This window comes from Rhineura floridana, chromosome 8 (assembly GCF_030035675.1).
Source record: "Rhineura floridana isolate rRhiFlo1 chromosome 8, rRhiFlo1.hap2, whole genome shotgun sequence".
In the NCBI taxonomy this organism is placed as follows: Eukaryota; Metazoa; Chordata; class Lepidosauria; order Squamata; family Rhineuridae; genus Rhineura; species Rhineura floridana.
In genome coordinates this window covers 68,320,534-68,334,472 of record NC_084487.1, presented here as the reverse complement: position 1 = coordinate 68,334,472, position 13,939 = coordinate 68,320,534, and the positions used below count along the sequence as shown (strand labels likewise).

The window sequence follows — 13,939 nt, the reverse complement described above, 5'->3', positions numbered from 1 at the left end:
AAAATTTGGCTCTACCAAATATTAATGTGTGTGGGGTTGAATACTTAATGCAAGCAACATGTTTCAGTTTTTTATGTTTCTTATAAAAATTTCCAACATAAAACCAATGTCACCTTACAATAATGGATTTTGCGTTTCAGTGTTTCAAACTAAAATATCATACAAAATGAAATTACAATGTACCATTTGTAATTCAGTAATATGAGAGCATTGGTCAGAGGTTTGATTACTTTTGCATAGCACTGTATATACTATCTGTAATAATACAGGCCATGTATAATATATAAGACATGTAGGGCTGTATATATCAAATACAAAGCTTCTATTTAGGAGAAAAGTTAAGTAAGGGACATACTTTTTTGCTAGGTATTCCTTAGTGAAGCCAGGTTTAGAATGTGAAGGGATTACATTAAAAATTCTTGATGACATACATGACAAGTCGAAGCAGCAACAATGTGTTCAGAAGATTGATAAGCTTAAAAACATGTTACATTGTATGCATATTCAAATCTGTTGAACAGATACGGAAACCAGTGAGGTCCAAACACTGTGGCGTGTGCAATCGATGTATAGCCAAGTTTGATCATCACTGCCCATGGGTCGGTAACTGTGTAGGTAAGTACTGATTACTCTGTTTATTTTTCATTCTCAAATGGTGAGTGTGTGTGTTTAATATAGCATAGTTTCGTAGAAGAAACGATGATTCCAACAATATATATTGTTTACAGTGTAGCAACCCAAATAGCCTATTGCTTACATGATTGTAGTTTATTGCCATAATGAATTCTAAACAATTTACAAGCATAAAATCAATAATAAAATCCATACTTAATTTAAAGACACAATAAAACAATGTCATAAAAACATTAAAAACATCCATATTTAAATTTACATTAAAACATATTAAAAACATAACAATTAAACAGTAACAGCAGCAATTAGAGCAGTTGGATCAAGAAGCTCCAGTTCAGGGAGATGCTTGTCTAAACAGTGTATGTCATTTGTTCTTTGTTTTTATGATTTTATAATTTTATGATGTGCTAATGATTTTGTTGTACACTGCCTTTATATATTTTTGAATTTGTGATTTATAAACAGTCAAATAAATAAATAAATCTCAGGAGTAATATTAATATTCACATATATAAAAGAATCAATTTCATTTTGGAGGAGGAAAGGCTACTGTGCTGAAGGTTTGCTTTATGTTATATGTTTGTGTATTGTATATTTATGCTCGTTTATTCATACGTTGCTTAACTTCTTGAATGCTTCATAATTCTTTTCCCAGAGGAGACTTGTGTTTGTGTTTTATTTGCAAAGCATGCAATGAACTGTGCTGTCCAGTTGAAACGAGACTCTTCTAGCTTAATGGCAGGAAAATCATGCTTTTTGTATTATGCATTTTGTATTACTGAAAGCACAGTATGTGGCCTCTTGTTAAAACAACAATAATAATAAATATATTTATGTCAATTTTTTTCTTTGCAGGTGCAGGCAACCATTGTTATTTCATGGGATATCTATTCTTTTTACTCTTCATGATTTGCTGGATGATCTATGGATGTATCAGTTGTGAGTATTTTTTTCTGCATCGTTTTCTTAATGCTGCCTATTAAGAATGCCTTAACTCCTGCATTGGTAATCTACATGTCCTTACATGATATTTTTCTGAGTGTTGACATTGACCTATAAATTCATTATTGCCTGGCTGTGTTTTCTTTTCGCATAAAAAACATTTTTGGAAACATTTTCCATGCAGTTTTCTTTGTATTTCACTGGCCATCTCTATGCTCTTGGAAGGAAAGTGGTGTTTGTATAAATAAGTTGCACAGTGTCCTAGCTAAGTACTGAGAGGGGAGTATTGAGATCAGGGAACATTTTTTAATCCCATGATTTTTTTTTATTCCAGACTGGGGAATCCACTGTCACACTACTTATACAGCAGATGGATTTTGGACGTATATTACACAAATAGCCACCTGTTCACCTTGGATGTTCTGGATGTTTTTGAATAGTGTGTTTCACTTCATGTGGGTGGCTGTGCTGCTAATGTGTCAGATGTATCAGGTAGGAAAAATCACTTAATATGCACACACAGGGGGTTGCATTCAACAGTGTTGTTCAGCTGACAGTAAGGCTTCTGTCAGTGGAATAGGGAGGGGAGCAGTTTATGGTTTCCACCACCCCTTTCCCCTTGTACCCTCCACCTCTAAATCTGCTTCAAATGGATTGGAGATGTTCTAGAGCAGATTTGGGGATGCGTAGGGCTACAGACGGGACAGAGAATCATCAAAAATTTCTTACCTCCTAATTCTGCTGACAGATGCCTTACTCTCATCTGAACAACACCACTGGATACAACTGAGGCATTATTCCACTGCAAGTATGGAGTGCGTTCTGCCTTAGAAAGGAAGCACATATGTAAGGATCTGTATACATATTGCAGCCCTTTTCTATTTCTTTAATGCAAAGCATCAAACTTGAAATGAGGTTATTTCCCAAGTCTGTGGATGGCATCAGATTTGATGTCAGCACTATGGAACTTGGCTGGTTTGGGTATACAAAATGATGGAAAAAATGGCTGGTTTCCAATCTGTTTTTATGCATCTTACCATAAACTGATCATGAGTGGCAGAAACGCATCGGGGGGGGGTTAGAAAAGACTTAGGAGTCCAGTACATATTGGATGCAGCTGTTCTGCTGGCAAAAAACTTCCATCAACGAAACACTGTCCAGTTTTTACAAGTAGCTATTAGTGTTTTGGAAGCCTGTGTTTCAAGTGTTGTTTTTTGTTTCGTTTGTTTCGTTTTCGATAACAAATTGAGTTGGAATTGCTTTTTAAGGGTGGTGGTGTTTAGAATTTTACGTTTTTAGTGTTTTCGCCGTTATTTGCTGTTCTGGGCTCCTCCTGGGAGGAAAAGTGGGATATAAATTATTATTGTTGTTATTATTATCATCATCATTATTAGTGGTGATGATGAACAGGGGGTTCTTGACCACATTAGGACAATTGGACATTCATTCTCCTGCATGCAGCTGCTTTGCTCTTCCCTTCACACAACCCAGGAGTCTCAGTTAGCTATAGTTTACGTCCAAACCAGGAACTATGGTTAATGGCGTCTCCCATATATGTAAGATTATCTCAAGTAGGAGTTGAGCTCCACTTTGTGGATGAGGGCAGAAAGGAACACTGTTCAGATTTGCAGGCTCTTCCAACCTGCCCCTTACCATAGAGAACAGTGCTCTTTCTGCCTTCTCCTGACATGCTTGCCTTTGCGCTCTCTGTTCTCCCTCTCAGGCTTATATACTTTTATATGTTTGACTTATTTTCTGTGAGCTCCTGCATCCTTTCTGTCTGTTACCCGTATCTCCTCCCAAACCCTTTTCATTTCCTGTTTTGGGCTGTCCTCTCCCCCTCCCCCAATGCATGAACTGTGAAGATTTTTCTTCAGCTCATCATTCCAATCCTGGTCACAGGCCCACTTCAGCCCCCACCTCATCACTATTACTACCTGCTTCACCTTCTGCATTCTCTGCTGCTCCATCTATTCATAATTTTTGCTTCATTGTCAACGACAGCCCCACCTTCCCTTCGTCCACAGAGGCAATTTCATCAGGTTTTTCAGTTATACAGGAAGACATTGACCCATTTTAAGCCCCATTAAGTCCTGCTAGGCCCGTTAGTGCAGCCTATCACTACATGGCCATGGGCCAAGGAGAAATCATCCTTTCCTGCTTCCAACGCTGCTTCTTCCTGTCTCATAGGTAACTCCTTGACTATCATCATCAGTGACTTTTGCAAGTCGTGGCTGTCAACAACTCCTCCACACACACTAATCGACTAGAGGGTGTTTTTGTTCTAAATGAAACAGTGGGCAGGGAGGCTTGGGAGGTTGTGAGTGATTTTGTGGTCCCCACATTGGGTCCATTTAACTCACAGACTCTGTGTGCAAGACCTGAAGCCTGCAATGGGGCTGTGGCATTCTCCCTAAGCACTGGCAGGGTGCAGGAATTACACTCAAATGAGGAAGGAAGACATATATCCATGCACCTTAGGACAATCATTTCTTCCCAGTCATTCTCTTGAGAACTTCATGAGCTTTCAGGACCCCAGCACAGCACAACCCTCATGCTCCTTTCAGGCCCCCACCACTTCTTCCTTACCTGGCTTCTCCATGGGACATGGTATGGTCCTGCCTGGCCAGTATTGTTCTGTGGTCTCCCCTCCTGTGCATGACTCCGTGCTTCAGCAGTTGAAAGACTCCTTATTGGCTGCCATTTATAAGAAGTTCCAGCCTCTACACCAGGTTCCTCCACAGACTACATCTATGTCCCAGTAGAATACATCCTTATTACAGACAGCACCTCCCTCTCAGCAGATTGCGCCATCCACTTCTGTTGCTCCTCCTTCTCAACAGTTAGCATCCAGAAATTTCAATGTGCATACCTCTCCTAACCTTCATGACGCACCTAGGGGACGAGTGAGGGGTCTGAGGGTTCAACAGTCTGCGCAGGATGAATCTATAGATCTGGATTCTGAACTAATTTTTTGGGATGAGGAGGAATGAAGTGGTGCATTGGACTCTGAGGAGACAACTTCCACTCACCTCTTTCAAGATGCATGCTATCTTCCCTTTTGCAAAATGATAGTTACTGGACCTTTCTTCTAAAGATAACCCTCCAGCTACCTCTACCTCTAGAGTGGTAGCTGTTTGTCCAGGACTTCAACCTAGTCTAGAGTGGTTCACTTTTCTCCTCGTTTGCCTAAGGTCATCTAATCTGAATTTACCAGCCCTCTGCAATGCAAAAAGTTTGTCTCTTTAGGTAACTAAGCATTATGTTCTCAAACAGCATCAGATGGATCAGCTGAAACTTTCCCTCATAGATGCACCAATTTCGGTTTTAGTTAATCCTCCTTTGAACCCAAAGGATTCTGATGCACAGCTCAAAGACACCCTGGTCCGCAGAACGGACTTGGGCTTGTGGAACGTGAATGATGCTAGTGCTCTGGTGCTGCGGGCTGTGGCCACATCTTCAGTATTCGTAAGGGCTATCTTACTATAGTGGGAAGATGAGGGGAGAGAGACTTGGTTTGTCATCAGGGGAGGCTATTTCCACCTGCCTTGCCCCACCCTCCAGCCCTAGAAGCCTTCAAAAGCAGCTTCTTTCAGAAGACTTTCTGGTCCTTTGGGTTGAGCTATGGGGGGTTTGGGAGATGGAAGAGATTTTTGTATCAGCTTGGGGGTTAGTTTTTAAATATTTTTGCTTTGGCTTTGTTGTTGAGCTTTATGCTCATTTATGCTTTGATGTATATATTTTTTTCTTAATGAGTGATTATACTTTTTATTATGTGTTGTGCTATTGCATTTGGACTATTTGTGTGAACCGCTTTGAGCACATGTGTATTTGTGGGAAATGCGGTATATAAATAAGAAGAAGATGAAGAAGATGATGATGATTTGATGGATGGACCTACGCAGGATCTCACTTGCTTCCATCAGTCTCAAGATCTCGAGGGCTGTTGCCTTCATGGCAGGTGCTGGTATGGACGCAGCACAATTTTCTGTATGGGTCTTGACAGCCAGAGTCTTTCTCAGACAGTCTCTTTCGTTGTGCTCTTGGGAGGCAGATGCCACAGCTTTCAACAGTTTGGCGACAGAGCCTTACATAGGAGGTAAGCTGTTTGGGGATGTAGCATTGGAAAAAGCTTTGGTTGAATCTAAGGGTAAAAAGAAGGTGCTCCCTTCCTCAGAGAAAAAGGAGAGTAAGCTGTCCTTTCAGAGACTCTTTCACCCATATCATTTGAGCCAGTCGTTTTGGGGTTCTAGATTGGCAGCTCAGGGAAGGGGCCTTGCTCAATCCATCCCTCCTGGAATAGACCATGATCTAACATTAGAGGCCAACAACAATAACATTGGGCAAGTTTACATTGGGCACGCAGTCCAGAGGCAATAAACATCACTTCTGACACCTCCGGTTGGGGGTCGACTACAGAAGCTTGTGGGCACATAGCAGGCAACGTGAAGAGCTCTTTAGGTACTGCAGACTTGGAGGCATGGGCTTTGCCTGGAATTTACCTCATATCCTCCTCAGAAATTTCTGCCATTGCTTCTCTCCTCCAAAGCGGTCAAGAGGGCCAGGATACAGGAGGCCATTCATCATCTACTGTGAATCTCTGCTGGGTGTTCACAAAAATTGTGGTCACCCTGGTGGTAGACTTCAGATTGCAAGGGATTAATGTGCTTCTGTATCTAGACAACCTGCTAATTTGGTCTCCTCTCACAAAAGCCTGGGAGGATCTGCATGTCACCTTAGCATACGCCAAGGTTCATGGATTCCTGATCAATCAGGAGAAAAGTCTTGTTTTCCCTTCTTGACAACTTCAGCACCTTGGGGCTATGTTGGACACAAGACAGAGGGCTGCTGCCCTTGTCTCTAGAGCAAATTTTCAAACTCCAGCAGGCCGTTCGATCAGTTCTTCTGTTTGGGTCTGTGGACCTCATGAAATTGGTGGTCTCCTAGGCCTCATGATATCAGCCATCCAAATTACCCCATGGGCGAGACATCACACCAGTCCTCTACAATGGGCATTGCTGCCTTTCCAACTCATGGCCAGACATCACCTGCAGGTCTCTCTCCCTCACCTCATCCATCAGTCTCTACTCTGGCGATTGCAGGAGGACAACCTTCAGAGGAGAGTAGCCCTGCAGGATCCACCTTGGATTATCTTCCGATGCCAGCCTGTCCAGTTGGGGACCATTTGTGAGGGACAGATAGTTTAAGGAGTGTAGTTGAGAGAGGAGTCCCATCTTCCCATTAACTCGCTGAAGCTCCAGATCATCCACCTTGCACTACAATGTCTTGCACACCTTAGACCTCTTTGGGTGTTCCTGGTCAGGACTGACAATGTGACTGCCAAAGCCTGTGTGATACGGCAAGGGGGCATGTGATCGTTGCATCTTCAGGAAGAGGCTTCCCTTCTCCTTCACTGGGTCCAAGAAAATCTTGTTTCCCTGTCAGCTGAACACTTGAAAGGGGAAGGCAGTGTGCAGGCAGACTGTCTCAGTCAAGAGCAAGTTTAGCAAAGGAAATGGAAGCTGCACGAGGACATGTTCTGAGCCATCTTGTGTCTATGGAAAACCTCATGTGGACTTGTTCACTTCTCCCCTGAACCATCAGATCAACAGGTTCTTTTCCCATTTTGTAGTCCCAGCAGCAGATGTGGTGGATGCTGTCAACGTCCCCTGGCACAGAGGGCTATTATATGCCTTTCCTCTTGATTCCACTTCTATACATGGTGCTTTGGAAAATCAGGGTGACTGTGTTTCTGGTGGCTCCATTCTGGCCATACAGGCCATGGTTTTTGGAGATGCTCATCTTTGCAATGGGTCAACAGTGGATATTACCTTAAAGAGGGGATCTGCTGTCTCAGGGTCCTCTGTTTCATCTGGATCTAGTGTGGCTGGATCTTTATTGAGAGGTGGGCCTATCTTCATCTTTAATCGACACCATGCTTGCCTCCAGCGGTTCATCATGCTGTGTATTTATGAGAGTACCTAGAAGGTGTTTTTGCAGTGTGCTAAGAAATGTGTCACTCCAAAGAAGGCTGGCATTAAGAAAGTTTTTTTTCTTCAAGATGGTCTCCTTGGGTCTCTGGCCCAATACTTTGAGACATCAAGCTTCTGCTGTCTGCTGTATTTTTGAAACTTCTGGAAAACACTTTGGGAATTCATCCCTATCTGAACCGTTTCCTCAGGGGAGCCACACTATCTGCTAATCATGACCGAACATAGATTTCCTACATGGGATTTACATAAAATGTTGACAGCTCTACAGTGGTCTCCATTTGAGCCTCTGCGGACAGTATCACTTTGTATCCTCTCCTTCAGAGTACTGTTCTTGATCGCTGTCACTTTGGCTGGGAAGGTATCGGAACTTAATGCACTTTCAATGCACAAATCCTACGTATTTTTCACAAGGACAGGATGATAATCCACACTATTCTCTCCGGCTTCAAGTTCTTTCCATCTTTCACTGTCAGCAGGAACTCATCCTTGCTTGCTTCTGTCCTTCTTCCCTCCACCCTACCAAAAAGTCTTGGTAGTCTTTAGATGTCAGGAGGCCCTTAAAGGTGTGTATTGCCCGGACCAAGCCCTTTCATAGAAATGATGCACTTTTTGTTTCATCTCACCAATCATCTTGGGGGGGGAAGTGTCCACCTCCATCTTAACTAGATGGATTAAGGCCTGCATAGCCTTGGTTTATCACTCCCTGAGTCTCAGGCCACCATCTAAAATCCTAGTTCATTCTACCAGGTCAGCAACTACTGCTACTTTATTTTCCCTCAACATGACTCTTCAAGAGGTTTGTGGGATGGCAACATGGGCTAGGCCTAATATATTCATCAAACATAACAAAGTTGACACTTATACTTCTGCTGAGGCAGCATTTGGGCGGAGAGTGTTGCAGCACATTCCACTAGCTCAGTAGTATGTTCCTCTTTGTTTCAGTTTTTCAGCAGCCCTTTTTATTACACACTCTACACTGGTCAGCTTTAGTATGTCCCCTTAGATCATCTTACATGCACAGGAGAAGAGACCTTTGGTCATACTATAAAGCAGTCTTCTGCGTACATGTAAAGATGATCTCAGGGCCACTCCCTATCTTTTTGGGCTGCATGTTTTAATACCATTATGTTGTTCTAGCAGAGGTGCACCTCTTTATGTGTGTTCCATTTGTCGCTGTTCTATTATGTGTTTTTTCTCTGGCTTGTCATAAAGAACTGTTCTCCATGGTAAGGGGTGGGCTAGAAGAGCCTGCAAATTTGAACAGAATTCCTTTCTGCCTTCAACAAGGTGAAGCTCAACTCCAACCTGAAATAATCTTTACAGGCACATAGAAGACCGTTTTACAGTAAGATTAAGGATCTATTCTGAAAAAGCCAGAATTTAAAGCCACTATTTAAAGTTGGCTTAATATCCTGGCTTGTTTGGAATTCATTAACTATCAATTTCCTGTTTGGACACAATGGGAAACTGTAGTTAACTGAGACTTCCTGGTATGTTTGCTTGCTTGCCTGAAGGGAGGAGCAAAGCCCGTCAATATCTCAGATTATTAAGCCATGGTATGATCATCCAAACACTGCCTATTAGTATCACTCTATCAAAATAACAGGCAAAGTAGGAAGCTGCCTTATACTGAGTCAGACATTTGGTCCATCTAGGTCACTGTTATTTACACTGACTGGCAGTGGTTCTTCAGGATTTCAGCCAGGGTTCTCAGAGCTTGGAAAAGTTACTTTTTTGAACTACAACTCCCATCAGCCCCAGACATCACGGCCACTGGATTGGGCTGATGGGAGTTGTAGTTCAAAAAAGTAACTTTGCCAAGCTCTGGGTTCTCCCTCGGTCCTACCTGGAAATGTCAGGGATTGAATGTGGGACCTTCTGCATGCAAAGCAGATACTGTGCCATTGAACTATAGCCTTCCCAAATAATATAATACTAATAATTTTTCATACGTTTAAGTAGATATTCCAAGAAAGAACAAGATAGAACACTTTGGAGTAGAAATAGAAAAAGATTAACAAAGAAAAAAGAGTCTAATCTTATGGTAACTAAACTTTCTATTCAGCAAGCCCAAAGTTACTTTTTGAATGTTTTCTAAAAGAAATCCTTGAACCTATTGATTAAGAGTTCTCATTTTGTGCATCGTGGTTCATAGTAGCAATCTGTATAGCTCTAATGTACCAAAGAGTACTTTTGCATGTGAACAGAACCTCCACTAGCATGCAATATACAAAACGTATTCCATTTAGATATAACCTGTTTCTTCTTAGTGCTAAACTGTGTTGTGAAAATGTGTTTCTGAAACATGTAGAACCTTTCTTTTATTTTGTGCATTGATGGGGAACTAGATCCAGTCAGTAGGCTAGATGCTGGGTTCCTCCACCCAACAGGCCACTTTGACAGATGGGTGGTGTCTTGCCCACCTGTCAATCACTTGACATCACTATGAGGTCAGATAACCCATTTTTCCTTTATAGCGCAGCCCAAGCAAGGTGGGCTTGAAATTACAGCTGACTGGTTCTGGCTTCAAGCTCTATTTTCTGCAGGGATCAGCTGCACTACTGAGTTCCCTGTGGGAAAGTCATAGTGCAGCCGATTTCATTGGGCTCTGCGTTAGTACCTGTCAACTGATGAGCTCCAAGGCTGCTAGCATCAGCTGCATCATTGAGTTCAGCAGGGGTAAACTGTGCTAGAGAATAACCCATGAGGAACTCTGTAGCACAAGCAATCCCAGCAGGCAGCTGATTGGTGGTAACAGTGAGACTTCCTTGCTGATGGAACAATTGGGAGCACACTTTAAGGATCCACATTGTGATCTGGCAATCACATCTCTTCCTGCCCCACACCTGATGACACATATAACATGATATGTGGGCAAGTGGGATGGTTTCAGGAAAACTACCCTGTGGACTAAATTGAGGTCCATGTTGGGCCTAATTAGGCCCACAGACCAGAAGTTCTCCATGCCTGCTTTAGTGGGTTTATATACTATAACTTCAAAAAGTCTAAATACTGTTGTTTTGTTCTCCATTTTCCCCAGATCTCTTGTTTAGGTATTACTACAAATGAAAGGATGAATGCAAGACGATATAAGCACTTTAAAGTTACAACAACATCTATTGAAAGCCCATTTAAGTAGGTATATGAACAAAAAAATTGAAATATGTTTATACAAACATACAAATTGAATTCACAATTGAGGGACAACTAAAGTAGACATGTGAATGGATTCTGTGTGTTGCATTTTTATTTTATTTACCGATTATCTAGATCCGTTTCAATCCGGTTTTAGGCCCGGTTTTGGCACCGAAACAGCCTTGGTCGCCCTGTATGATGACCTTTGTCGGGAGAGGGACAGGGGGAGTGTGACTCTGTTGATTCTCCTTGATCTCTCAGCGGCGTTTGATACCATCGACCATGGTATCCTTCTGGGGAGACTCGCGGAGTTGGGTGTCGGGGGCACTGCTTGGCAGTGGTTCCGCTCCTACTTCGCGGACCGTCACCAGAAGGTAGTGCTTGGGGAACATCACTCGACACCATGGACTCTCCATTGTGGAGTCCCTCAGGGGTCGGTCTTGTCCCCCATGCTTTTCAACATCTACATGCAGCCGCTGGGTGCGGTCATCAGGAGTTTTGGAGTGCGTTGCCATCAATATGCTGATGACACGCAGCTCTATTTCTCCTTTTCATCTTCTTCAGGTGAGTCTGTTGATGTGCTGAACCGTTGCCTGACCGTGATAATGGACTGGATGAGAGCTAATAAACTGAGACTCAATCCAGACAAGACCGAGACACTACTGGTGAACGCCTTCCCTGCTCAGATCGTGGATGTTCACCCTGTTCTGGATGGGGTTATACTCCCCCTGAAAGAACAGGTACGTAGTTTGGGGGTTCTTTTCGATTCTTCCTTGTCTCTCGAGGCCCAAGTGGCCTCGGTGGCACGGAATGCATTTTACCATCTTCGTCTGGTAGTCCAACTACGCCCCTATCTGGACAGGGACGACCTCGCCTCCGTTGTTCATGCTCTGGTAACTTCAAGATTGGATTACTGTAATGCGCTCTACGTAGGGCTGCCCTTGAAGACAGTTCGGAAGCTTCAGCTGGTGCAGAACGCGGCTGCCAGACTATTGACGAGGACCAGTCGGTCTTCGCATATAACACCTATTCTGGCGCGTCTGCACTGGCTCCCTATTTGCTTCCGGGCGAGATTCAAGGTGCTGGTTTTGACCTATAAAGCCTTACATGGCGTGGGACCTCAATACCTTGTGGAACGCCTCTCTCGCTATGAACCTACCCATTCACTTCGTTCAGAATCTAAGGCCCTCCTCCGGGTACCAACTCATCAGGAAGCCCGGAGGGTGGTTACTAGATCTAGGGCTTTTTCTGTGGTGGCCCCTGAGTTGTGGAACAGCCTTCCCGAAGAGGTACGCCTGGCGCCTACACTTCTATCTTTCTGGTGCCAGGTAAAGACCTTTTTATGCTCCCAGGCATTTTAATCTTTTAATTTTCTTAATCTTTCTATTTTTAATATGTATCCTTCTTAATTTGTGTTGTATTTGTTTTTGTTGTGCTTTCTGTTGTTTGTTTGTACATGTTTTTGTGATTTTTTACCATGATATATTGTATTTTACCTTGTTTGTTCACCGCCCTGAGAGCTATTCTGCTAAGGGCGGTATATAAATTGAAATAATAAATAAATAAATAAATTTTGTTGTCCCCCTTCCTTCCCCCAAATGTTGCCAAAAGGAATGGGAATTTCTCCGTAGAAAGGAAAGCAGCTGAGTAGGGGGAGTTAACTTGACTGGAAAACTGCTTGCAGGGGTTGTAAAGGGTTGGGCTATGTTTTTGTTTTTTTGGTTATCTGTTTTGGCAATTTTATAAAAATTTAAATGCAGGCTACAACTTCCTTAAACAAATAAATAGAATAGCTTAATTCAAAAAAGAACAGGAACACTGAGGTTTTTTTTAACTTCCCAAAATTCAAAACCAAATCTTAAAAATTAAAAAGCACATAGTTCATTTTTTTCATGCATATGCACACACACATACATATTTACCATTTAATAGTGTTCACATACAGTATTTGAGATAGTCTTGGAAGCAATTATACTGTTAGTATTGACATGCACAAAAACTTTAGTTACTTTCAAAGTAAACATTACTGTAAATGAAAGATTATTCCTCAAAACAAACTTAATAGTGTACACAAACTAACATGTGTATTCTCTTCACCTGATATAGGCCAGTTTCAGATTTCTCTTTTCTCCATGATCCCATTAATAGTTGACAAAGACTCCTACATTTTTTTCTTTACCCAAACCCCTTAAGCTTTGCCCAATTTAAGTTCATCCTACATTCTGCTATCTCTCTTGTATCTTATTTCTTTTGGAATTTATTATGCCAATAGTATGATCAAAGAACAATAACCTAATAATATCGAAAAGTAAAAGAATAATCCCAAAAGCATTCCCAACACAATGTTATCCACAGTCCATATTCTAATATTCACGTTCTCCAGTGGGCACTAGGACACCCCCAAGTGGGTAACATCTTCCTCTCCTTTTGCTTAGCCTTCTCTTTCCAATGAAATTTTAGAATTGTTATCACTCATTTCATTCTTCCTTAACCAATTACCTTTTCTCTGCGTTCAATATTGTACCCCATAGTCATTGTGAACTCATCTTGAAACTTCCCTTCCAACCTTGTGTGCTGTCATCTGTTTAATAATATGAGTTGTTTGTTATTATTTGACCTATTAATTACCTTATGCCAAGTGTCCCAAAACAATGTACAATGTAAGATTAATATAGATACAAAAATGCAAATATTAAAACATACAAAAAATGATCACTCTGGCAATCACAGCAATATTTACAATACCATCCCCCTTTTTCACAACAACCAAACAAAATCACCATAAAAGTAATCTTTAAAATAGGTGGGGAGCTAGATATAGCTAGTGGGCTGGATTCCTCAGTACCCCATCTTCTGTCAACCAACATTGACAGGTGGGTGAGACTGACATCAGGTTATTGATACGTGTCAAAATTCAAAAGGGATAGGTGTAAGTGCCAATCAGCTGAGGCTTTATAGCAGGAGTTGCCAGCATGGCACCATTGTGTCCACCAGTACCATATATGGTGTTCATGAAAGATCTCAGTAAATGTGCCCTCAAAAATCCTCAATGCACAAGGGACTGTTTGCTCTTCCTGCTTAGTTCCTGTTTGCACTGGTCCAGCCTCTCCAATGCTGAACATGCCCACAATTCATTGGATGCCAGGACTGGAACCACCTTCCCATCCATTCTGAACAGTGGAGAGGTACAAAGACCTTCTTTGTGTGAGCTTGTACTGTGGTGGCTAACATAAGGT

At 42.1% G+C, this 13,939-nt stretch overlaps 1 protein-coding gene across 2 annotated transcripts in view; it reads left to right on the top strand.

Moving 5' to 3' along the window:
- The window catches only part of ZDHHC17 (zinc finger DHHC-type palmitoyltransferase 17), a 119,051-nt gene that overhangs the window by 101,991 nt on the left and 3,121 nt on the right, over positions 1–13,939 (top strand). For both annotated transcript variants that reach the window (XM_061639695.1, XM_061639694.1), the window contains exons 13-16: positions 522–615; positions 1,489–1,572; positions 1,910–2,067; positions 10,609–10,703. In XM_061639695.1, coding sequence (XP_061495679.1) covers positions 522–615; positions 1,489–1,572; positions 1,910–2,067; positions 10,609–10,703 — 431 coding nt within the window. The remainder of the gene's footprint in view (positions 1–521; positions 616–1,488; positions 1,573–1,909; positions 2,068–10,608; positions 10,704–13,939) is intronic.